A 26,554-nucleotide genomic window follows, 5' to 3' on the forward strand; every position below is an offset into this window, starting at 1 on the left:
CATTTTGATGTTACGTTTCGTTATCTGATGAAAATATTGCAAGTCAAAGTGACACTGACAGCTGTCATTATGCTATCATCATGACTTCGTATTTGATTAGGACTGCAATTCGCGTTTGCAGTAATGATATAAAGTTTCCGGCTGCGCGAGCGTCGTGTCTAGTAAAAAATTATATTTTTCAAACTCCTTTTCGACCCTATTCTTTGACGCCGAAGCATAATCCTGTAAATATGGCAGAGAAGACATTACCTCAAATATTTAAGTATGTAGACCAAAACGTAGATTCTTATAAGAAATTATTGAAAGAAGCTGTAGCTATCCCTTCGGTATCCTGCGATGCTAAATACCGCGATGACTGCGTGCGAATGGTGGAGTGGACGCAGGAAAAATTGAAAGAGGTTGGCGCTCGTACTGAACTGAGGGATGTCGGCTATCAGACCATCGAAGGCAAAGAAATTAAACTACCCCCTGTTTTGGTGGGAGTTCTGGGAAATGTAAGTATACGACCTTTTTGGATTTTACTTAATTTTACTCCTATCATTTATGTTCACCATAAAATGGAGATGTGAATACATATTTGCTCTAAGAGATAAATCGCACTGTGTAGTCGTATATTTCCATCATTTACCATAATTAACAGAGAGTTAACACATTGAATATAAGTTAAAATTGATTTACTTAATGTGTAGATGTGACATAAACTGTTGTTTTAGTTTGAGGTTCTAATTTTTATGTCCATAAATACACATAGGAATATATACTTTAATAACATTTTTGTTTTAATGTACTGGGAAAATTATATAGAGCTTATGCTAACCACTGACATATTTGCATATTTAGGGATGATAGGACACAAACACATATTGTTGTATTTTGTATGTTACGAATGCAATAAAAATCGTATTCCTTGAAAACTGCATCTGAATTGACTGCCTTTCTCTTGTGACATAGACAATATTTTAACATAATCAGTTATTGTACTTTGTATTGTGGTCATGATAATATTTGTTATTGCTCAATTTCTATTACTAAAATGCCACTTTACCAGTAGTCTGAATTGAAACTTTTAGTGTCAAGGTTATGAGGAACATGACGGATGGTGTTATACTCCTATGTTTAACCAGCACTCCTAAGTGCAGCATCATCTACATCTTAGGTTTGATGTGTCTAGTTGTGTATATATCTATATATACCTACTTTTAAACCAATGTCCACATATCTATTGATCCATATTTTTCATGACTATTTGTAAAAAATGCTTAAAATTTTAAAGGTGGTTTTTCATTTTTCAGATTGTTTTTAATCTGAAGTATAAATTTTAAATACCTTTGCTACTTAATTTTGATAATATTATCTGATATCAGCTTTTTAAATTCTGAAAACGAAAAATATTCAAAGTTTGATCTGTGTTTCTTGCTTGCAATCCTTTGTGTTTTCACATTTAATATTGAATTCAGTTTTCACATGAATTTATTATGCTTTAAATGGCTCTATTTATGCTTTGATTCTTTATGGTGTGGAAACAAAAGGCTATAAAAACTGGTGCAGTTACGAGTTTGAAGTTATGAGTTTGAATTTAATAAGTTCATATGAATCAAAATATTTTGGACTATATTTTGCTCATTTAGGTACCAGTAAATAAATAACAATTTAATTCAGCATTCTGTAGAGATGCTCACTCCTAAATCTTTGTACAAATATTTGATGAAGTTTGTGACCTTTGACCTTGGTAAATTCTTATAGGACCCCAAAAAGAATACTATTTGCCTTTACGGGCACTTGGATGTCCAGCCAGCTTTGAAATCTGATGGGTGGGAGACAGAGCCATTTGAGCTTGTGGAACGTGATGGCAAGCTATATGGTCGCGGTTCCACTGACGATAAGGGCCCAGTACTTGGATGGCTGCATGCCATCAATGCCTACAAGGGCATTGGAGAAGAGGTTTGTGTGTTCTCAGTGAAGCGTAAATATTTTTGGTCATCAAGCAGTTGAATTTCGACTAAACTATGTTTAAACTTTTAGCTTCCTGTTAATCTGAAGTTCGTCTTTGAATGCATGGAAGAATCTGGCTCAGAGGGCCTTGATGCTCTTCTCATAGAGAAGTTGAAACCAGAAGGATTTTTCAATGATGTCGACTATGTGTGTATATCGGACAACTACTGGCTTGGCACTACCAAACCTTGCATTACGTACGGCCTGCGTGGTATCAGTTATTACTTCTTAGAAATTGAATGCGCAAAAATGGATTTGCATAGTGGTGTATATGGAGGAACTGTTCACGAAGGTATGATGATCTATTGATCTTTTATAAATCATTCACTCTGTTCCAACTTTTTGGGGTACATATTATGGTGATGTAACAAAACATTACCCCTTCCCTTCTGCATCACATTACTATTTTAAAGGCACACACTTTCAAACTTTATCTTAACCAAAATCGGCAAAGATGAAATAATAAGTGAAGTATCTTTATTATCTCTTCACGCTGAAACGGCTAGAACCTTCATGGATCCCATACCACCTTTCACTCTTGCCTAACAAATTAAATGTTAATTACATTAATGTGACTTTTACATGAGCTCTTTATTGTTATATAAATTTTATAATTTTAAATTGTTCATTGTGATAGACGCGTAGAGAAGAATAATCACTTGGTTTGCATATTGAAACTATTATTTACATTGACTGCCATTATAATTATAAATGGTAAAAAAGGTGCTAAGATCAATTATTAAATTACGTAGTATAAAGAAATAAAAGGTTCGACTCAGTGTAAGACAGAAGCAAAACTACCTATTAATAGAAATATAAGAATTAAATTAGTTTCTAATATTTTTAAAGTCGTAGGTATATCTACCTACACAACGTAACATTGCTTTCATTCTTGTTTAAACGCGGTATACATTTAAAACCGTCTTACTTAATCTTTGCGGGTCAAAACTTAAGAAGACCCCAAATGTTTTACACCCAAATACGCTAAATCAACTATTTTCGTACTCGGGGTAAAAAGTTAACAAATGTGCTGTAATGACAACAGTAATTGTGACTTTTAAAATACAAAGGTTGCATAAAATATTACAATCCAAAATGTTATACAACTGATACAGACAGTGTTGTTTCTGTTTAAAAATAGATTCCTGACATTCCTGTTATCTTATTTGCGGAACGCACTCGACTTTATAACATGAAAGTAGGATAATCGTCTTGTCCTGTGTAGGTAATATTTCAAAATGTTGACAGATAAATGTTTAATTATCATTTCTCAATATGTTAAGCTATCGCACTGATAAAAATTTGATAGGCATTAAATGTATGTTTCTTTACATAATTTGGTTGCTAAGACAATCGTCGTTATCTTTCTTTATCTCTATATCAGAATCTTTTAAAATCACCTTAGGCTATTAGCTAACGTAATTAATTAGTCGAGCTAAGATAGGAAATGCTTCGAAGTATGGTTTCGAATACCTTAGTATGTATACGACAAGAACGTGTCTATGTTTAGAATAGAGGAAAGTTGCAGGTCTAATTATAATAAGTTTATGATATCCTGTTGAGGTGTAACTTTCCGTACTTAGAGTAGAGTTGGGCCCCAATTCAGATTCGATTCGTAATTGCAGATGAATGAAGTGACATTGGATTAAAATGACACTATTCGTAGTCTTCTAAGCATTTTGCCAACATAATAATTGGAAATTAAGTGCGCGGCGGAATACTCACTGTCAATACAATGAATTATTGTCGAACACACGTTGAGTTTTTGCGTAGGTCCGCTTAGTAATTACATGTTCTATTACACAAATAGTTTATTTGTGTAATTATAATATTACTGGCAGAAATCTAATCTCATCTTTAAGTTGTCGTTCAGATTTAGTGGTATCTGTATTATTTATCTAGGCTACTAAACTTGATCTTGAGAAAAACTGTTTTGAAATCCGAGCACGGAATTTGTATCGCTCCCCATAAATGGATATGTTGATTTTATTCAGTATATCAGTACCAACGATAAAATATGAGGATTGCTTGTTACGAATAAATTCGTATCAGACGTATATACGTATAAGATCGTATAAGGTCCTACCTGTCAGCAAGACATTAAAGATATAAATGAGAAAGTATTAGGTACAGTGCCAGTCATAGATTGATTTATTTCTAATGAAGCGTATTAACAGTTCATAGAAAATACCGTACTTAAGTTGTAGAGAACTTTATCAATATTTTTATTACGTTTAAGCTATTGTACTACAGTACAGTATCATATTGTAACACTATGAGGTATGTTTTGAAAGTCAAGTAATAATACAACTAATTTATACAAATATGTTCTTGTGGGTAAAATTAATAACAATGTATTCTATACAATTATAGAATATAATTTTCCTCTACAGTAGATACGCACAGTGCCTACTCATCATTTTAGAACTTTGGACAGGTCATTACTCATTAGAGCTGTTTAAAAATAGCATGTATTACATAAAATGAAACGAAAAATAATGAAGGTCTTGACGTAAGAGAATGTCGTATACTGTTCGGCTAATGGGTGAACGAAATGGTTCATATAATGTAATAAAAAAAAGTTATCAACAATCGACTTGTATACCTTACAATTCACATGTGTATTGGGCTTCTCATATTTAACTTTCCATCCACGAAATGGAAATATGAGAAGCAAATAAAAGGTTTTGTTTTACTTTTGGCAATCTGCTATAAGAAAGAAAATTTCGAGTTTGTACTTAAAATTATACCTATATATAATTATAACTATATTTGATAGTTTCCATTTTCATAGGAGTATTTCATATTTTTGGATGCTCAATTGTGTTTTTATTGATTGACTAAATTGAGACTGATTGTTTGAATTACAGCTATGACGGATCTCATCTATCTAATGAACGAGCTTGTGGACAAAAACGGCAAGATCTTAGTCACTGGTATGTACGACTCCGTCGCGCCCTTGACTGAAGCCGAGAAGAGGTTGTATACCAACATCGATTTTGATACCGAAGCTTACAGGTGGGTTCCATATAAGTAGATATCATGTACATTAATTAGCCATAATAGTATTAGAGAGAATCTCTGTCACAATTCTGAGAAAATTCAACATATCCGCATATTTACAATTTGAACGTCTTTTGTTTATTCATTTGAAAAATAAACTTGAATATTGTGTAAGCAATCGTAGTCTGTTTGTCGATGGCGATACAAAATAATCATTTTGTAATGGACAGTTGGCATCAAAACACGATGAATAAATACAAATAGATTTTATACTAGAATATGCAGAAATTGATAAGGAAACTAGAAACAGTTAACTCTATACGTTCTTTGTATCTTATAGCATATTTATCCGTAAAACAAATACTAATTTCTCGCGTCATACTTTGAAGCATAACTAAAATTTGATGTTTACGACTGGACGTACGCAAGATAATAATACGTGTTTATACGGACGAACATAATCGGCTTTTTGTAGTAAATTGATACCCAACTCCAGCTGCAATACTGCGTCAATATTATTTATCATTGCGTGCACGATATTAGGGTTGTTGAACCGTTCGAGTTATTGTGGCAGCGTAAATATATATTAGTATGGATACGTCTATGTACCTAACTAATATATTATTCATGTTGTAAAATGAGTAGGTACTTCATTCCTATCAGCAACCAGTTTGGTCTGTAGCTAAATACCTAATTGTACAAATAAACTGAAGAATATAAACGATTACTTTAGAAACTAAGAATATTCTATTCACCTATATAACTACTTTGGCTTTAACTTAAAAGTTGAGTCTACGTTCCTTCTTCATTTTTATTAATATTCATAAGTGTCAATCTGTCATTCTTATTAATACGGTTCAAATGACATGTTTAAACAGCACCTAGAACATTTATTTAAGTAGGTTCAATGTGTAATTATAGTCATCTCATGTCCATTGTCCATTTGCACTATAAAGGCGATGCAAAACAATCCATGCGTACTGAATATTCTTTATACTTTATATAAATATCCGCTATAGTTTTTCATTTTGATGTCATAGTTTATATTTCTGTAAGACGACGACCTTTAATCGAAACATAAAGACAGGATTTTATGGGTCATTGAATTCAAAGCGGTTTGCTATAGTGCAATTGGTGCACAGATATCATTAGTCTTCACGCCTAAGCGCTACAATTCGAAAATGATCCCACTTAAACATAAAATCATGATGAAAACTATCTTATGTGATAATCCTTGTATTATACTATCTTTGTACCAAGTTTCGTCTAAGTCGGTGATTTTTGCGTGAAGGACAAACAAACACCCATACATAACATTCGCTTTTATAATATTAGTAGGATGGACTAAAGTGTGGTTTTGATTGCAGGAAGTCAATAGCTGCTACTAGATTGGCTCACAATGGCGACAAGGAACAAATTCTGATGCACCGTTGGAGATACCCAAGTCTTTCTCTCCACGGTATCGAAGGTAAATATCACATAATCCTTAATAGTCGTAAGCAAAAACGACTTAATACAAAATATCTCTTAGGTGTATTGTCACACGGTATGTAAAGAAAAGTAGATATTTTGCCTCTTGGCTAAGTGTCATTTTTGCATGGATATTTTGGTTCCGTACCCAAAGAGTAAAAATTGAAACAAGGCAACGCTGCTTGTCCGTATACTGTACGTTCTCATGAACAGTGATAGCTAGACAGCTGAAATTTTCGCATATAATTCAAAATTTGAGGTTAAGTAACAGTTGGTACAGCCACAAATTTGATGGGAGACTTATTGGTAGAAAGCGCTCAGTGGCCCGAGTCCGACTTGCACTTGACCGGTCTTTATTTACATGATACACAAACACAGTCGTATTTTTACACACCCGTGGTATGATTCGTCATTTGATTCAAAATATGTTACTATAAATATTTATCTAGGCTATCAAATGACTTCTATTATTTGATTTAGCGATAATATATACATATACATATACGATATATAAGGTATATACCTGAATATATAATCTAATTGGTATTTCCCTCGCGCGTACACAATTATAACTCAGCTTTATAACTTTAGTATGAAAAACATGACCCTCCGTTTACCGTATTTTACCACGCAGTCGGGTAGACATGTTGCTTTCAACAATGTACTTGATATGGTGATAATCCATTAAAGGTGCTGCTTTCCAACCCGGAGCGAAGACCGTTATTCCTGGGAAGGTTATCGGAAAGTTCTCAGTGAGGATTGTTCCGAACCAGGAGCCTGAAGAAGTTGAGAAGCTCGTGTTTGACTTCATCAACAAGAAGGTTTGTGTTCAATGAAATAAGTATATTTATAGTTAAACGCATCAACTATTGTTAGAATGTGATTATACTTCTTTCTGGTGTCAGTTATTGGTCCGATGTATCACATCGGATCACATGAAGAGTATGCAGGGGGCAGGGATGGGAATAAAGGAATAAGAAAACCTTCCTTTTAATGAAATGAAATGTAATTTGAATCTGGCATTTGTAACTAACCGTTAGAATTTTAGTTCTACTTTTGATCATATTTCTTAACTCTTGTAATAAAAGCAAGACATATAAGTTGTCGCATCGCCAATTTCATCATATTTGCACAATGGTTTCCAATGTATGTGAGGCCGTAAACATCATACTACCATGACATAGAGACTATTATTCACGCTATTGTTTTCATATTTGTATAAACCCAAATATTGCAAAAGACTGTCGATAGTGTAGTAACGGACTGTTATTGTAGCATGAATGTTTAGGTTTAGGTTAATCATGGAAAGCTCGGCAAAATCTTCCTAAATAAATATCGATTTATAATCATATTACTATCTATTAGGCTCTTTTTGGTCATCAAAATATGATATATTTATGAACCCAGATGCTTTTACTGTAGTGAATTTGTTTTACGTTCATTTGTACTTCCCTCAAACGGCCGGACCCATTTAGTGAATTGTGGGTTTGAGTCGAGGGAAAGTTTACATCCGGAGTAGCAAGCAACGATTAGTCATGAATATTTATTTACAGTGGGCAGCAAGAGGTTCGCCGAACAAAATGCGCATTACTGCTCAAAGCGGACGCGCATGGACTGAAAACCCTGACCACCCTCACTACCAGGCTGCTGCGCGTGCCACCAGACTCATCTATCACGTAATTATATATATTTTTACTTACCTAGATATAATATGTAGATAGATAATAACCAGGAAATATCCTGAGATGGATACTTAATTATTGATAATTGGACTCCATCAGGATGTTCTTACCTATGAGCTATCGCAGTTGCGGTGGTGTTGTGACAGTTAGTGTTCATCTATACTGAACTACAGTTTCCTTTCATTTTGGCGATGTATCATGCCCTGTATATATCTAAAAGAAACGTATACGTTGTATATTACAAAAATATACATTTGTGTTATAGACGGAGCCAGACATGTCCCGCGAGGGCGGCTCGATCCCCGTGACCATCACGCTGCAGGAGGCGAGCGGCCGCAACGTGCTGCTGCTGCCAATGGGCGCCGGTGACGACATGGCGCACTCGCAGAACGAGAAGATCAACGTCCGCAATTATATTGAGGGTGTAAGTACTAACAAACAACCCCTAGTCCTTTTTAGCCCTACTGCAAGCACCATACTAAAAGACTTTTTCAGACACATTCAGTCCCGTAGTGGCCAGTGATGTAGTAAGATTTAGGTTGTTTTGCCAACAAGTATATAAGCTCTAAGGATACAAAATAATGTATGTTAGTTCGAATCAGAATGTTTTTGGTCATATTCATGTCGTGTCCAGGTTTATTTAAGTTTGGCAGTATAATTTATGGTCTTTCGAAACATCTAACGATAGAAAAACAAAGGCACAGAAGCTTTGTTACGAAATGACGCAAAACATTTTTAAGGTTGGTTTTTCAGTAGTGGACAAATTTTAAACGATATCTATTGGTTATTTCGATTACTTTAGTGACAGTTTGTTTTACCCTATGTTAACGAGTCCCCATTAACAAATAATATATTTAATTTGATCGGCCTGGATGGCTGGATTAAAATCACGTAGTTTCCTTGTTATGTTACAATATTTTAAAGACGTTAGTGACATTAACCCCTAGTTAAAACTTATTGGGTACAAAGGCAAGTATTTAAAGTCTAATTCTAATCATTATAAACAGCATAACAGTTTTTCGATGTGGTTAACAAAGTAATCCCGACAGTAATCAATACTACGTAGACGTGTTAAGAACAATAGTCAGTTATTTACACAATATCAGCAACGAATTACGCCATACAAAACAATGCAAAACGGAAACATGAGTAGTGTGTTGATTATGATTGTAATATCACGTCAATAAATGTAGTAAACATTATGTTTTTTGTCAACACGTTTCTATACGATTACAATAAGATTACCATTCAGAGTTTTAGAGTTCGAAAATTAAAACTTTATCAAATGATGCAACAGTTTACTAACGCATATTTTTTATGTATTAAAAAAATATAAAGATTGCCCAACTAGTTTCTGACCATACCGTAGTCTTTAATCGCATATGATCGATACGCATCCGTTCGTCAATAAAAATTTGGGTAAAGACCCTTAATCATAACACAGGCCTCTTCCCGTATTGGGAAGATTCGATCATTGCTCACAACGCTACACTGGTTGTTGAAGATTTAAATTCTGATTCTAATATTTAAAACCCAGGTTTCCTTACGCTATTTTCCTTCACCGTTTATCAGTGGTATCTTATAATAATTAAAAAAAGGTGTATTTATCATATTGGGAACATTGCTTGCGTTGGGATCGAACGTGCACCTTATGCGTACAATTGCATAGAACCGCAAGGCTACCATGACTTGCTCATTTGTCATCTTGATTGCCTGTCGGGAATCACACTGTTCCGCACCTGTATAGTCCTCTCCTCTCGTCTAGTTTCCGAAAGTCGCTCGCTTGGTGTTTCCCGCCATTATGTCATTGCATTGTTACCAGTTTATTGCAACATGTTTAACGTTACCTATTTGTGAACATTGCGTGTCATATGCTTAAATATGGAGATGATTAAGCGTCCTTATAAAACTGGTTCGACTTAACGGTTCTTATACCTTCACCGATATGATAAATCTCATTTTCTTTTTCAGATTTTTCGGATATTTTAGTTTACGATACTTTATGGGTTGTAGGTAATGTGATGGAATCAGTATTATAAGCAAACTAAGGACTGTGTAACTATTGCTATATAAACTTCCTTTACCTACGTTTGTAATGAGAATTATAAATTATCTTATAGGTAATAACTTCTTGGTATGATATTGATGTTCAACTAGGTATAAAACAAGTTGCCATTATGCTCAGACGTATCTTAGACTATTGAAGATTTAAATAGATACGTATTGACGTACACGGTACACGGTATGCAACAATAGTACTGTCCTAAATGCAGAAAAGGGATCTTTTTATGATAAATATGATGATTTTTCTGTATGGTTTTAAACAGTTTTTTTCCCTGTTTTGTATGAGCGGAAAAATGTTTCTGTGTAAAACAATAGTGGTAGTTATAGGGGTTCCTATTAACATTGAGCAGGAACATAGTCATCTGTGTTTTCCAGATTGCACTTAACACAAATTTTTAATATATTTTATTTATTATTGTTTAAACAAATACATTCATGACAAAGCGCCGACTGGCGAAGGCTTAAACAGGGGCCTTCGTCGCGACTTCGGACTGGGTTAACCGAGTTTGTTGTTTTTTTTTTTTCATTTAACGTTGTCTCAGTAGTTGTGGTTTTAAGTCTTTTGTATGTTTTTGTTTTTAAATAATTATTATAATATTCGGGGTCTAGGTTTTCTCACGATAATTTCTTTGTTCTAAGTAGACAAGTTAGGAACAATATAAAAGCACATAAAATTTCGTAAAAGTCATATCATTTGCTTGGATTAAGTTTGAACCAGCAACTTCATGCATACAGACCACTTCAACGTATTCATATAAAACCTTTTTGTTTCAGATAAAGTTGTTTGCTGCCTACTTTTACGAGGTTTCTAAGCTCGCTAAGTAAACGTTCGGCGTCGGTTCCTCAACCAAACAATGCCAACTGTGGCCTGTCTCAAGGGACTCATTATATACATTCTTATATACATAGCATAAAGTACACAGAATGCATAATTTAAGTTTTATTTTTTGCATAATATATATATGATACATGGTAAAGGAGAAGATTACGGAACTGAAGTAAACATTTAATATTTTACATATCAGATGTTATCTTAAGCAGGTGTTAAGGTGTACGAACTTACTTCCATATTTTATTTATGTATGATTTCGGTTTATTATTTAAGTATTTTGTAACTTTTATAATACTTTGCATAATAAATATTTTCTATTATTTAAGCAGCGTTTTTATTTTCTGTAGTTCCGATCACAGGCTGCTGTAAACAAATGTAAAAATACCTAAACATAAAAATACATGACACTTAAAAAAATAATGCAAACGTTCAATCTTATTTTTTTGTTTGCCTCAATTTTCGGCTTACATGCCTGTATTATTGCTAAACTGAATAAAATTGCAAGAGATAATATAAGTGATTGTAGCGTAATTATTATATCCTATACTTTAAATTATCAACACTTCTATAAAAAAAGCTTGGTACTCTTGGTAGCTACAAAAATGAAGAATAAGAACCTTCTTGCGATACGCTATCGAATCAATCCATTCACCAAGTTTTTAGCCTTATTGGCACAAATAGTCCTTTCAACGATGATAAATCGGTCCTAGTTCAGTAGGTTTCGACCATTTTTGAGAACTGGGTGGAAGCACCAGATTCCATATGTTCCCCAAAGCATTTTGCTGATTAATAGTCCTGGCTACTTGGTTGCACCAGAATTGACCATTATCAAGACGAGAAGATTTCATCTATTGGAAATTACTCGGCTCCAGTTGACTAAAACTGTCCTCTTTAATATTTCCCGGTCAACCTTAACAGGCTAACTGCTCTGCGGGATAACCCGATATACTGGATAGTGAAGCAGTATAACCAGTTCCATCAAGAAAGCGTTTGGAGATCCCTTTTTAAACCTCATTTTTGTTTGCAGAAGCTTATGTTTGAATGAGATAAGTTTATCACTGCCTTACAAATGTCTAACAAAGACGCAAGACGTTTATAGATTACCTATATATGGAGCAGATAGGTGGTTGGAAACTTCAGGATTAGTCTATGGTATACTGGGATTGGTATGCTCATCAAGCTATGCGAATTGGGCAGCCATTACAACCAAAAGTTACGAAGACCGCCAAGGTTTCATAAGCCGGACAATATCCACTCATATCCTAAAAGAGATGATCAAATGATGCAAAGTGGTTAGTCATTCATGTTATATTCGTTAATATTTCGAGACAGATAATGTTTGATGACATACATGTTTTTGTATTTCATACTATTGTCGCCTGTCGTCTTTATTAGGTATTAATAGGCATGATCTAATGTGTTTGTAAATAAAATCTGTTATTGTAAGTAGGTGTAGTATTTAATTTCTGGGGTAAAAATAAATATCTTAGGTACGATCTATTTATCTTTAAAGCTGCACAAAACGATAAAAAACGGTTAAAAGTATTGTCGATTTATTGGTTGCAAGTCACAATACCTTGGTAGTATCCCTATCTAGTAATGTAGTCAATTTTCTAATCAATTCAGGTTTCAAGTCATCAAGTCAAGACTATGATCTCGAAATAGTTCGAAGATAAAGTCGAAATTAAATTCTATGTTTTATGGCCCGTAAGTGCGTCTTTAGAATCGATTAAGTAAATAAAATCAGTATCTTGAAATAGGAAGTTCCTACTTCATGGGTAGGGTGAAGGAAAACATGTACAGTTTTATCGGGGGATTTCCCAACTTGGAAGCCCTGTCTGCCATAACATTTTCCCCATCAAAGTAGTCCAAGCCCGCTTTTCTTTTTAGGTAGGTAATCGATCCATGGATCTTACTCTACTTTATTCTAAGCAAGGTTTTTTTGTGCCTGGATGTATTAGAAATTCAGCACGATTCGATCGAAATGTATTCCGCTAGAAAGTTTACAACAAATTTTGCAGATCAATCCATTGTTGTCCAATCAGTTCGATTAAAAAAGGCGGGTCCATTGAAAAGTAGGCATCGTGCGATGTCGAGTAGGTTATTGGAACAGCCCCGCAGACTTCGAGCTTTGGAACTTGTAATGTCTTCTTGTTGCCTATTGTACTCGAAAACATTTAACAAGACACTAGATTAAATCAAATGAATTTGGGCTATTTATAGATATCATTTCAAGCCCCATAACTAATTATTTTCTTCCCTCGTGGCAGCCTAGCATTTTATTCGGCAATGCTGAAAAATGAGCAAGTAAATGACGAATGTAACTTATTGAATATTATTCTGAACAGTTATACCCTTAATAAATAACTATTATTACAACGTGAATAAAGCAAAATTTAAAAGTGACCAAATGTTTTTCCGAATTTTACGTGCGTCAACTCAGAAGCTTGGCGCATCGATTGGGTGTGGATAATCCAAGTTGTGTTTTTGTGTCAAGGGTCGCGAGTTGTATTCATACAACGCGATTACGGGTACTGATTCAACTGACTTTTCTGACTGTAGGTACTGAGGGTACGTTACAATCGAAAAACTTTTGACCGTGACTGTACCTAACCTTCGAAAGACTTCTATTCAGAACCTTAGATGACTATCTTCTGTTCGACAGTTCCCGTTCCCCTCTATTCTTTTCGTATTTACAAGTACAAGGAATCAATAACTCGCTACTGTGGAGACTATTGATAGTCTTTTACAGTTATGTGACCAACACAGGTAACGGTTACACGTTACGATTATTTTCATACAAGATTATATCTCATTTAACACGCTTTTGATCCAGTGGGTAAGTATAATGTGTGGGCGAATAAACAAAAAGATATATTCTTTTACCTTACCTCCCGTTGACATCGGCTGGTGCGCAAACGCATACCAGTTTACAATACTAACATAAAAGAGGATAGCGACCGGCCCTCATTCACTCAGTCTGTCTCCGCGTCTCGCTACAGTGCAACGTTACGCTCCGCATGGTATTTTATATATTAATGTACCGTGCATAAACTAAATAAAATATAAAACGAAATCAGTTATTGATAGTGACGAGCCTTTCTTATAAAATTTAAAAACTGTACTCAATTTAGAGATATCGCTGTCCAAGCTCCGACCATAATCAGGACGTGAGGTAAGCTATTTGTTTTGTCATTTTAGTTTTAAAATACTTGTTTTATTAAACATCTGTAGCTTTGATGAGTTTTGCGGCGGTGTGAATGAGATAGACGGTTAAAGGAGTTGATTCTGTTGTTTACCTGTGATTAAATCACTTTGTTCTTCTGTAATTAAACAGACAGGTTCCCACAAATGTTGTGTAAGTGTGTGGTACGTATTGTTGTATCAACACAACTCCAGTCCGTCACTGCTTGGCAGATTATCATGCACGCTTTCTAATTTAGTGTGACGAATTTTCGCAACAGTACGCGCACATAAACATCCATGTCGCTTTAATTCGCTGCACATTACTAGATACATACCTGTTAGAGGCTGTTTAATCAAAAAAGTTATAACGAGGTGTTTTTTTTAAGGCACGTTTAAAAATACATGCAAACTCCAACTTATGTAAGGTATAGCCGACACCTTTAGTTTAAGCAAGCGTTGTTGGCAGTGTTTGTGTCGAACCGTGTCTTTCTACTTGTAGAAACTCTGTATAAGCAGCTAAGTGATCTTGGTTGTCGGTATAATACTTTTTTTTGTTATCAATAACATGCGAGATAAAGATTAATAATGGCGCTGTCCGTACTGAAGTTACAAGATGTCATAAAACCTATTGACGTAACCTTTTTTGAAAAACGATCGTCGCTGGGAGCTTTAAAAACTTCTGCTGTTTAAATACTTGTGTATTTAGGTACTCTAACTTTTTTAACTCTACACGATAAAATGAATGTATCATGGTAAACTTGCTGAGGTAAAAAATAAAAGATTTATTTAGTTACATTATTTAATACAAGAAATAATTGTAATTATGGGTAATTTTTATGAAATAATGTGAAACACTAACGTATCTGAATTTACCTATAAATAGCCTTATTCTGGCTATTTAACCGTACTCCGCATTTTCAAATTTTGTGTTGGGTATATTACTGCGAAGTGGAATATTAAAAATATACTGAAATATTCACTCTAATATAACCCTATATGTATATTATAACTGGAGATGTAATTGATTAATTTAATAGTAAAAACTTTGTATCTCATTTTGAGTGAACTGTAGGTAAGTTCTTATGAGAAATAAAATATCTTTAAACCGAAAACGACAGAAAGAAGTAAAAAGAATACAGTGCCTATAATTGTATTATCGTAGGGAAATAAGCCAAGAGCTTTTCTGGAAAGGTTACTGGACGTCACTGCATACCCTTATTTGCTATGTCTATTGATGTAGGTACTTCATTGACTAAGGAATTATTTTTACATTATGACTGGATATTGCTCAAATGATTATTTTTATTCAGTACTCCAATCAAATTTATTTACATACAGTACATCATTTAATTTAAATTCCTACTGCAATACTGCAATCCACATCAATTGATTTAACTTCTGTGAGGCTTTTTTTATTTTAAAGTACTAATGAGTCAATGTTATTTCTAAACAATGAAGTCGGTTCTTCAATAATTTTCACTCGCGTTAAGAGAACTATAGAGACGAGCTTTCCATAGTTTCTACTAAAATAGTATTACCTACTATGAATAATCAGCCATTGAACAATTATTATTTAATAAAAGTATTGTAAACATTTCAAATATTTTATTCCAAACAACGTGGACATCTTTTTATCAATTCTGTCATTTTATTTACGTGCAAACGTGTACGGGTAAAATATAACTGAAGCAAGGAATTCCATTATTATTTATACTTTAAGTTGTGGCCGAATGTACACCGGTTCATAAGCCTCTGTTTGTTATTCCGGCCACACGCCGGCTGTGTTCGAGGATCTTATGCAAACGTTACGTTCTGCGACCTCAATGCTTCTGAAAAATGGACCGAACCGACCGAGGCCACACATATTGTAATATAATTGTCAAAAAATGTGTCAAATCAATAGTTTTAGAGGACAATATCTACAGTAAATACACTACGGTGATATACATCTGCAACATCAGTTTACATAGTAAGTATCTGATGATGAATTTAATTCGTTGGGCCCAGAACAATTTCCTGGAGGAGTTGTTTTATTCATTGCCATCGATTATCCGTGTAATTGTCAATTTCAGGATGTATTTTAGTTATGAGAAGAAACGTCTGATATAATCTAGAAGAATTCTAGTCAGATCTTTGGACATTTATTGTATTGTTCTCTTGTACCCAAATCATTTCCTTCAAAAAAAATACCGTTAGGACGAATACATTCAATAATATGCTGTTTGCATACACAATTACAGTAAATATAATCATTTGCATTTCATACAGTTTAAAACCAAACCGATGGCTCGATTAAAATAAATAAAACATGACCACTGACCAAGTTTATTTTCCTTTGCCACAATAAAACATAATGTTTAATTCATTAGAATATTATACAGTCCATTTCAAATATATGTTAGCATTGAAGATATTTATGAGAAAATTATAGTTAAATGGTTGTTTGTAACTGCGGGGAAAACGGTAACGTCTGGCGGGAAAACCGAGGTCTCAAGACACGGAACAATGAGACTCGGTAAAATGAGCAAATGCTCGGTAAACATGGGAATTAGGTCAATTGCCTTGCCGGTTCCGTTAATAAAGTGATGAAGGTAGGTTGAGAATAAATACTGACGACATTGACAAATTCGTCATCGATATGAAGCTCCTTAAATATGATTGGAAACAATTGAGTTGCTTTAATCGAGAATTTTGTTGACTATATATAAAAAAAAATGGGTGTAAGTGCATAAATGACAGCCATGTTATGCCTTTGTTATGTCGTAGTACGCGCAGTACACATGTAGTTTGTGTACCAATTATTCAGAGTAAACGCCAATTCCAGAAACCAAAACAATTGATTGTTGTCATGACAGAGATCATTCATCATTCTTGTTGTTATTTTATTGTTCTAGCAGACATTATGAATCATTACGTATAGTCAAAATATGTGCTGAAAGGAAGGCCATGTTTGGCTTAAAACATATTACCTACATTATCTAATATATAAAATTCCCGTGTCACGATGTTAGTTACCGTACTCCTCCGAAACGGTTCGAGTGATTTTTATGAAATTTAATATGCATATTGGGTAGGTCTGAGAATAGAACAACATCTATTTTTCATACCCCTAAGTGTTAAGGGCCCACATTAAAAAAAAAATATTTTATGTTTTGGAAGAATTTTTTTGTTCTTATTTTTTTATAATGTGGCATTAAAAATACATACAACTAGAAAAAAAAAATTCGGCAGAACAACGTTTGCTGGGTCAGCTAGTATACCTATATAATGATATAATTAATAATCGTTTTTCCGCCTAAGATAGGTGCATTTTTAATTTATTGTAAATAAAACATAATACTTTTCCATGTACCATTGATAAGTATTAATCAAGACGCCAGCTCACACCATAGCATATGTCTACCTACGTTTCTACTAAACAAAGTTCAAAGAAATCATTTTTAAAGGCAATTCAACTAATGATTATATCGAAATAAAAATAAATTCTTAATCAAATAGTCCTTAATAATAGTCCCGGTATATCCCGGGCTATAGTGATAGTACGCGTATGCATAGTACCTTAAAACGCTCTAGCTGGACGTTCCTAAAATATCAAAGCCTCGATTCAGGTTAATTACATAGATTTGTGCAAAAAAAAAAACATAAAGCTCTGGATTTACAAAGCCATAGATTTACTTAAACGATGTTACTTTGCAATAAATTTGCAACTTCATGTTATAATCATGTCTTTATCAGTTACGTAGAGTTTTTGGAGAGAGCATCATTTAGGTAAATAATTCCCATTCTTACAAAACCCAGAAAAAATAGTTTAAATATGTTGCGTTATTTATAATTTATTACATGTACGGATATGTAATAAATAATAATGGAAACGCTCTCTCGGCTTATAAGTCATTGCTCAAATAGTACACTAACCAATTTGAGACGAAAATAGATTTGTTCCTGTGCAGCTGTGGTCCGTGGTTTAAGAAAAGAGCAAAGCATTCCGGTTAGCCGGTTAGAGTCCGAGAATATCTCTCTGCTTTATCTAAGGTCTCCAGTATCTATACGGATTTCCCCGATGACAAAATAAAGATAGATTATGATTCGTGTCTTATAACAATTCAGGATAAAGAGTTTGCTCTAGCTCGTAAAGATGTCATGTGGTGATTGGGGTGAGTATTGAAAGTAGCGATGGTGATGATTAGAGGTTAATCTATAAGCCGACCATCTACCATATTTAAAGGTAGGTACCTCGATATTCCTACTACCTTATTCTCCGTTTTTTGTAAATTAACGTTTGGTAACCACAAACTTTTGGTTTTACGCTTCTATTTCCTCTTTTAAAATCGTAATATTATAAAAATAAAGAAGACATTATAATGTGAATAAACAACATTTTAAGATAATAACTTTGCCAAGTGCATGAACTTCAACTTGACATGATAATATAGGTGATAAGGTTTTAGTTTAAAAAGTGACAAAAATATTTTTATCATTATATTAAAAAAAAATATTTATTTTCTATCTTCAGCCTTCCCAATTCTATCTTTGTTAGAAGCCTTTTTGTATGTAGAGAATTGGTTTCCAAATTGACCATCATTTTTGAGGTATTTTGTATAACATCAGAGCTACATTGACACGCTTAACAGTCGACTCGTTGTGTAACGAATGTGTCGAGGATGACGTGTGCTGTGACTTTCGCTGCAGCATTAATTTCAAAGGGAAATCCATTGTGCGTAACTGAGCGGCGATAAGTTTAGTGAGCGCGACCTACTCGCGGGAGGCTGGGAATCCCGGTGACGTACTCTGTTATACCCTGTGCACGTATGCACCGGCCGAAGTACCACGAAATCATCTCTCTCGATGTCGTGCAGTCGTGACCCATCGGTCCGCTTACCTCGAACTTATACTTGATAACCTTACGGTAAATTGCTGCAATCATTTGCATTGGTTGCCATTTTTGTAACTACATTGTGAGTACAGGGAGGCATTTTTGTAACTACATTTAATTTGTTGTTATTTATGATATTGTTTATTACCTTTGATTCAAGAAGTAAGCTGTAATTGTATCTACAGACGTGACCTGATTATCCTCTTAGCTTGAGGTTAACTGAATTCAAAATCATAAGAATCATGCTGAGTCATCCGGTACCCGGAGTCGGTAGTCTTCGTCCCACTTTCCTTTACGCAAATTCCGTTTATTCTTCAGAATACACTTATAAGTGTTTCATCCGTATAGATGAGTCATTTTTAACGCATTAAGGTAAACCTTGATGTTGTGTCCATGTAATCAGAAAAGCAACACAAGACTATAAAAGAGTTTTAAAAGATGACCATTAACAGGTTCCAAATATAACAGTGCACTATTGCATCAGACAATTACATCATTGGCTGCATAGGTATTGTAGATTTAGACGCAGCGATCATTGTATGAGTTATGCACAAAACACCTAATAGGCTTACATATACATACTTACCTACGTGTGTTCTTGATTACAGTATGTAGGCGCGTGACGGTTATCAGGTCAAGCTTTAACAAGCGTAACACACAATACTGGGGTTTTCCCATTCGTGTAATCAAAGCAATCAGGAACAGAGCGGGGACATCATAACTAGCCTCTGTCGAGGCTGCGGCCTGACGCTGATGCGAGCCCATTAATCAATCACACGCCCGGACATGATTGAGTGGCTAACAGATATGACCCCCATTTTTAAACCTAGATTATTTAATTAGTCATGTTGAAAGATCGGATACATGATAATTGCTGCTTTCACATAGTATACGTTATGTTGGTCAAGCTAGTTACAGATTTATAGTATCATTAAACTTCATAGAATAATATAGTTAATAAAGTATAGCGCAGATATTTGAAACTGACAATTTTATTCAACTACATGTTCGCAATATTTATTGTATTGGTATAGGTAGCAGTTTCCTTTTTAAACCAAGCGTGTAACTCTACTTCTTTCAAACTCCAAGATCTTTAAGATTCGTTTAAATGAGTGAAATGAAGTTGCAAACGGATCGCGTTGCTAATGGCTGCTAGGCAACCGCCCCCCTCAGGCCAGCGCCGGAGAAAGTGCGGTCATATGCCCAATGATCAATGTTGTTATGACTTCGCTCTTTATCAGCCACACCGAATGATCGAGATGTTTGTTCGACAAAATGTTGTTGACTACTTTTTTTGTTATGTATTTATGAACAATGGACATAGCCAGAATGCTTTGAATTAATTTCTCTTTACAATAATTGCAATGTGATTTTTTTTTTTAAATCTTATGTACCTACTTCACTTTCGTAGAAAAACAAGTGCAGCTTGAAGAATGTGAGAATACCTTCTGAATGTAAAATCAAGACGGAGCAAGGTCTGATGGATATAGGCATAGCATAACTGTCAAGCAAATAATACTTAATGCACATAAAACGTTTTGACTCAGTTTTTGTTTGAATCCCCACTTTAATAGTAGAAAATTATTCATAATTATCTAGAAAAAATATTATTTACATTTTTCTAGAGATAACGCAGCAATTATTGGTGTTAGGCTATAACAAGGGTTATAATTTCTGACTCATTATACAGATAATTTTAGTATATAAGTCAATGTGCGGAAAAGCGAACAGTCAAATACCATCTACGTATTGAAGTACGCTTGTTTTCTCTTTGAAATATATTTGTTTATTTATATAAATGCAAACAATACGAACTGAGAGTTTTTGTTTCAGTGTCGAGATGTTGAAAGTGTTAGCGGTGGGTTTTCTGGTGGTGGCCGGCGTCTGCGGCCAGTGCTTCTACAAAGATGACTCTTCAAAGAAGTTGGACCCAGAGGCTCGGACCTCGCTGTACCGAGGCCAGCTGGAGTTCACCCTGAATCTATTCAATGCGATCAACAAGGCTGTTCCCGATGACAACGTGTTCTTCTCCCCATTCTCCGTGTATCAGGCGCTAGTACTCGCGTATTTCTCCGCCGGAGGACAGACTGAACAGTCTTTGAGAGGATCCCTAAAGATTGCCGATAACTTGGTATGTGACATTGCTTGAACTTCCTCTTCTATTGAACTTCTAGCTACATTACCGTTTCCTTGAGTGGATTTATGCTAACAGTAAAACATTTTGCAGTATAACGTTTTTAAAGTTACAGTAAAATACAGGAAATACCGTTGTCTGATGACATTGACGTCGGGTTATGCAATAGCAACATTTAGTTTCCATTTTATTAGCATAACATAGGATGATCACATAACAATTTTTGAAAAAAAACCGTCTACAAAAAAGGTGTTGACTTTCCAAAAAATACACGAGATAGTTTAGTGTATTTTTCTTTTATTACGAAAAAAAGATATGTTTTTCAAAACCACACAAAATATAAATCCTTATATTTACTTAACTTTCTATATATTATAGTTGACATAAAAACCGAGCTAAGCTTGTATTGTAACAACATCATATTATAATGATTGTAGGACAAGATAAACCTGATGACGGCATACAAGGTGGACCAGCGCTCGCGAGCGGCGAACAACAACAGTGACAGCTACGAGTTCACGAGCGCCAACAAACTATTCGCCGACACCGGCCTGCAAGTGCGCCAGTGTATGCTGGACCTGTTTGGAGACGAGCTCGAGGCCTTGGTAACTATCCCATCAACAAAAATATTCAAATGGCCTTTATTTGACAACTTGCACACACATTGAGGTTCTTTGACCTACACACCCGTTTTCAACTTTTCAACATTCTCTGTTCGTAAATGCCTCAGATTGCCTGCCCACCGAAATAATAGATACTTATATTTCTTTATTAGTGTTTTTGTTTCACACTTTCCATTCAGGTTTAACATGCCATGATGCTATCTTGTTTACCATACCATTATCTTCACATATGTATGTATTTATGGCTAAAGCTATTGAGCTATGATTGACAATGACTCGCTATCTCTAACATTATCCGCAATTAGGCGTTGTTCAAGTGTCAAGAGAATCATTACCCGCATCATTGTGTTTGGGGCAAAACATGCAAGTGCAAAAGAAATGACGCGTAGTAGATATTTACTGGAATTAATGAGTCGTGCTGTTAATCTTTTAATATATAAATATTATCGTGACACGGTATACGTAACTGAATTCCTTCGCAACGGCTCGACCGACTCACATGAAATTTTGTGAGCATACATAATTATAGTTTGGGTAGGTCTGAGAATTGGACATATATTTTCCTTAACCTGATATTTTTTTCCCCACTAATAAACCCCACGAATGTTGTTTTTCCAGAAATTCAGTGAGAATCCAGAGGCTGCTCGTGAGTACATTAATGAATGGGTTGCCCGCATCACGAAGAACAACATCAAGAGTCTGCTACCTGCAGATGCAATCTCCCAGAACACAAAGCTCGTGCTGGCCAACGCGGCTTACTTCAAAGGCGTCTGGGCTTCCAAGTTCCCCCAGGAGAGGACGAAGAAGGAGGCTTTCTTTGTCTCCGAAACACGCCAAACTCTTGTGCCGTTCATGAAGCAGAAGGGAACATTCCATTACAGTAAGTTGATTTCCTTATTTGATTTATTAGCCCAGATTAGTTAAAGTTTGAAGCATTTGATTATTTCAGCAGTTAGATCCCTTAAGCAAAGCGAAACAAAGCGTGAATTGTTGTTCCATTTTTACACGTTGTGGTCGATCTGTTAATTATGGCACTTATTGAAAGCCATTAGACGTATGCGGGTTGAAATTATAAAATAACATAATACATGCAAATTAGGGTCTTATCTTTATTTCCATACATTTTATTTTTCAGTGGTGAGTGACGAGCTCGGTGCGCAGATCCTCGAACTGCCTTACAAGGGAAATGACATCAGCATGTACATCCTGCTGCCTCCTTACTCCATGAAGGAAGGTGAGTGCAGACACACACAGTTCTCTTTAGCTTTAGAACTTTTTAATATTTGAATTTAGATTTTTACGACCATGTTCGTACTCTTTGTGTAAAGGTACAGTTATAAGCCGGCATTATTAATAGTTGTTTGCCGAAGTAAAATTCGAATAATTAATAAGTATAACAAGGGTAACACTGCAATGAAAACTCGGTATCTAGACTATTGGGTTGATAACGGTATTTTTATTGATCTTAATTTATTGTGGAATATTTTGACCTCAAAGTCTTTCATCTTTGGTCCGCTATAAATCGTTTCTCAAAAGTGATAACTAAATATTATTGTTTTAACATAACAAATATCTGTTAGAGTGTGATAAATAATATTATAAGATTGTTCTTCTATAAATAACTATTTTATTTTTGTCTTTATTATCTGCTCTCGAATACCAAAGATTTAAATGAGATGGCAATTAATAGAAACTTTAGCCAAACAAGTTTATTCCATAGATGAAATGAGTATTCAAAAGTTATTTCTTTTTTTGCCGGTTGTATTTATATATATTGTACCATAATCAAAGTTTTCAAGTGACAAATATCTTACCCATCTTAATATTCAAGGAAAAATATCGCTTATATGCTAAAAACGCTATCTTATATTGACGTAACATGTTTTTTTGGATTTTCCCTAATTCGATGATATAACTTCAACTTAGTAGTTCATGTAGGTAAATATGTACAGTACTGTATAGGTACCCTTAAGTCAGAAGTAATAACTCCCTTATTAAGCTTCCAAGAAAACAATAGGATTTGGCTGAATAATAGTCGTTTGTCATTTGTTAATCACGTTGTTTTGTTAACAGGTGTTAGTAACATCATCGCTAACCTGACGCCGGAGCGTCTGGCGGCTGTCGTGGAAGAAGGATACATGGGTCGTGAGGTCATTGTGGAAATCCCTAAGTTCACTGTTGAGAGGACCCTACCTTTAAGAGAAGTGAGTATACAAAAGCTAATATTAGAAGAAAATTATTTGGCATTCAGAATAATGAAAAAAAAACTTTTATCAAAACATAGTAGGTGATGCTGCAAGCCGTGGAGTAATGACAGTTTCCATTTATAAATTCGATACTTACTGATAAAATAGTAGAAAAAAATACGTTGCAATATGTTCGAGGGTTAAATATGCCAAAAAAAAAACACATATTTAAATGATACAACGATTAACTCATGCGTAATTATCGGGACTGCCTGGCTAGTTTCGAAACCTACCGGTTTCTGTAAGGCAAATCCGATAAATACAAGTGAGTAAACCTTTGCATCATTTAAATATGAATACTCCGCACCTCACAAAAGTTACTAAGTATAAAAACATATCTAGCAATGCTACATCTGTTGTTGTTTTTGGCAAATATTAATTATGCTCGTTTTCCAGGTGTTGGAAACATTAGACGTTGGTGACTTATTCAACACATCTGCTGACTTCACCACTTTGACGGAACAGCGCGGTATCCTGTTCGACGACGCCATCCACAAGGCGAAGATCCAAGTCGACGAAGAAGGTATGTAACCGCAAAACAATTACTCAAATCGCAAGTCATTTCCAAACAAATTTATTTAGCTCATTATAGCCATTGTATAGAAATGTTTGTATGAATCACGCATTTCTCGAAATGGATGAAGTCAATACTTTCACTATCTTACAAATGTAAGATAACAGGAAAACCTTATGTGATAAACTATACTTGATTATAATGGCTTATTTGCCACAAAAAAAAAAACAAATAATTTTGAACAAAAAATATAAATAACCAATTCTTAATATACTATAAATAATCAACTTAATTTAATTAATCTAATTATCGTTAATATCATTACTTTAATCAGTTAATTTACAAATGTTTCTGTAACCAGGTACTGTAGCTGCAGCGGCATCAGCTATCTTCGGGTTCCGCTCGTCTCGCCCCGCGGAGCCGAGTCGCTTCATTGCCAACTTCCCCTTCGTCTACCTCATCTACGAACGTCCCACCAACTCCGTCCTCTTCATGGGAGTCTACAGAGACCCTAAGAAGTAAAATATATTACTGTGAACTAGTAATAGGTAGTAACAGTTAAAGTTAGGTAGCATTAGGTAAGATAAGAATTTCAAATTAAGTGTCGTCCAAACTGTTTGTTCTTAAGATCTTGTTCTGTAAATCTCATATCTTACGTGTAACTGCTTACAGATGTATGGTACGATGACTATATTATTGTCAACTAAAGAACCATTAATTATAGTATCATAAGGATCAACTTGACCATGACACGATTGTTTCAAGGTTCAATTGGAATGGAATTTATACAATACTCAGAGTTGTTCCAATTCCGATGCACTTTTTGACAAAATGTTAACACATTTGATCATCATTGCCTTATTAAGTGCATATAGAATAATTTCAAATATTGTGTAATCATTTACCTGTTTTACTGATGACTTCCATACTTTCTTGTTTCACTTTTCTTGCTCCTCCGAAATAAATTACCAACATTTTGCACTTCCAATATGATATTTCTTCAAACACTCATCATCTTACGCCAATATCACATCACATTTTAAACTATAATAGTTTTTTGGAAAAAGCTTTAAATTGATTGCATAATCGTTTATTATTCCAACCAAATTGTGTTACGCCAGTATAATTATGTTATAGGAGTAAATGTACTGCGATACTGATTTAATTTTGTGATATCAATATCAGGGTAAAATCCCAATGGCAGTCGCCAGTGCACAGTAATACTAGACGTAACTTATAATTTAGACTAGTTATGTATTTATTTATTTTTGTTCTAAGACATTTAAATGCAAGATAACTTTCTAAAAATGGTTGTAAGTATTTCATGTAAGTAATTTAGACACAGTTTGTAATTTTTGCACTCCGTGTGCAATTAACGTGTAGATTTTTTATTAAGATTTTTTAATGTTTGTGATTACATTAAACGGAAATATGTCTGTGTGACATAATTTAACTGACTGTATTTTATTATTATCTTCCTAAGTTAAAGCATCCTGATCAAGTTATTGAAGTTGATAATCTCAACTTTTAATATGTTAACTGACGCAAAAATATAGTTTGATCTAACCAACTTACCCGGTTATTTGAAAACACACGTCTAAGTGTGAGTCCTGAAGATTATTCTCAACGGTTTAGTTCACATAGAGCCCAAAATTTCACCGAGATCCATTAATCATTGCGGATTCAGCGTTGTATAACGTCCTCAGAGTGGCACTACTGTAATGATGGCTGACGGCAAACTTGTGGTTTGGAGTGTAGCGTAATTAAGCATGGAAAAACCCCGCGTTTGGCGTACGCTTTGCCCCACTAGGAAGTTGATAGTTTTTTTTTGCAAAAGTTACATTTCTAGAAGCGTACGGCTAGGGAAAACCAGTGATGTTTTTTACTACTTTTATAAAATAAGATCCTGATTGGATCCTGAAATATTCAAAAACT

At 34.6% G+C, this 26,554-nt stretch overlaps 2 protein-coding genes across 3 annotated transcripts; both read left to right on the forward strand.

The window, feature by feature from the left end:
* The first annotated feature begins 93 nt into the window (after positions 1–93).
* On the forward strand, positions 94–11,251 carry LOC113492664 (cytosolic non-specific dipeptidase). Its single transcript, XM_026870253.1, has 9 exons — positions 94–494; positions 1,744–1,941; positions 2,023–2,284; positions 4,863–5,010; positions 6,363–6,463; positions 7,156–7,286; positions 8,019–8,141; positions 8,413–8,571; positions 10,986–11,251. Exons 1-9 carry the CDS (start codon positions 231–233, stop codon positions 11,034–11,036), a joined length of 1,437 nt encoding a protein of 478 aa, XP_026726054.1. The 5' UTR covers positions 94–230; the 3' UTR covers positions 11,037–11,251.
* A 2,676-nt stretch (positions 11,252–13,927) lies between these two features.
* LOC113492665 (serine protease inhibitor 88Ea-like) lies at positions 13,928–26,073 on the forward strand. Of its 2 annotated transcripts, none has more exons than XM_026870254.1 (8): positions 13,928–14,218; positions 20,930–21,233; positions 21,674–21,841; positions 22,478–22,739; positions 22,995–23,093; positions 23,933–24,063; positions 24,502–24,628; positions 24,981–26,073. In XM_026870254.1, the coding sequence occupies exons 2-8, from the start codon at positions 20,943–20,945 to the stop codon at positions 25,139–25,141; spliced, it is 1,239 nt and encodes a 412-aa protein (XP_026726055.1). In that variant the 5' UTR covers positions 13,928–14,218; positions 20,930–20,942; the 3' UTR covers positions 25,142–26,073. The 2 variants fall into 2 exon arrangements, with proteins under 2 accessions (XP_026726055.1, XP_026726056.1); XM_026870255.1 differs by having other exon boundaries at positions 13,931–14,218; positions 20,936–21,233.
* The last annotated feature ends 481 nt before the right edge of the window (positions 26,074–26,554 follow it).

This window comes from Trichoplusia ni, chromosome 4 (assembly GCF_003590095.1).
Source record: "Trichoplusia ni isolate ovarian cell line Hi5 chromosome 4, tn1, whole genome shotgun sequence".
Lineage (NCBI taxonomy): Eukaryota > Metazoa > Arthropoda > Insecta > Lepidoptera > Noctuidae > Trichoplusia > Trichoplusia ni.

What these genes read in the sequence shown, in the direction of transcription:
- LOC113492665 (XM_026870254.1), top strand. Translation starts at nt 20,943, where the DNA reads ATGTTGAAAGTGTTAGCGGTGGGTTTTCTGGTGGTGGCCGGCGTCTGC. An exon ending in TAAAGATTGCCGATAACTTG is followed by an intron (nt 21,234 to 21,673) that starts GTATGTGACATT and finishes TAATGATTGTAG; the next exon opens with GACAAGATAAACCTGATGAC. An exon ending in TCCTTACTCCATGAAGGAAG is followed by an intron (nt 23,094 to 23,932) that starts GTGAGTGCAGAC and finishes TTTTGTTAACAG; the next exon opens with GTGTTAGTAACATCATCGCT.
- LOC113492664 (XM_026870253.1), top strand. Translation starts at nt 231, where the DNA reads ATGGCAGAGAAGACATTACCTCAAATATTTAAGTATGTAGACCAAAAC. An exon ending in TGGTGGGAGTTCTGGGAAAT is followed by an intron (nt 495 to 1,743) that starts GTAAGTATACGA and finishes AAATTCTTATAG; the next exon opens with GACCCCAAAAAGAATACTAT. An exon ending in TTCTCTCCACGGTATCGAAG is followed by an intron (nt 6,464 to 7,155) that starts GTAAATATCACA and finishes AATCCATTAAAG; the next exon opens with GTGCTGCTTTCCAACCCGGA.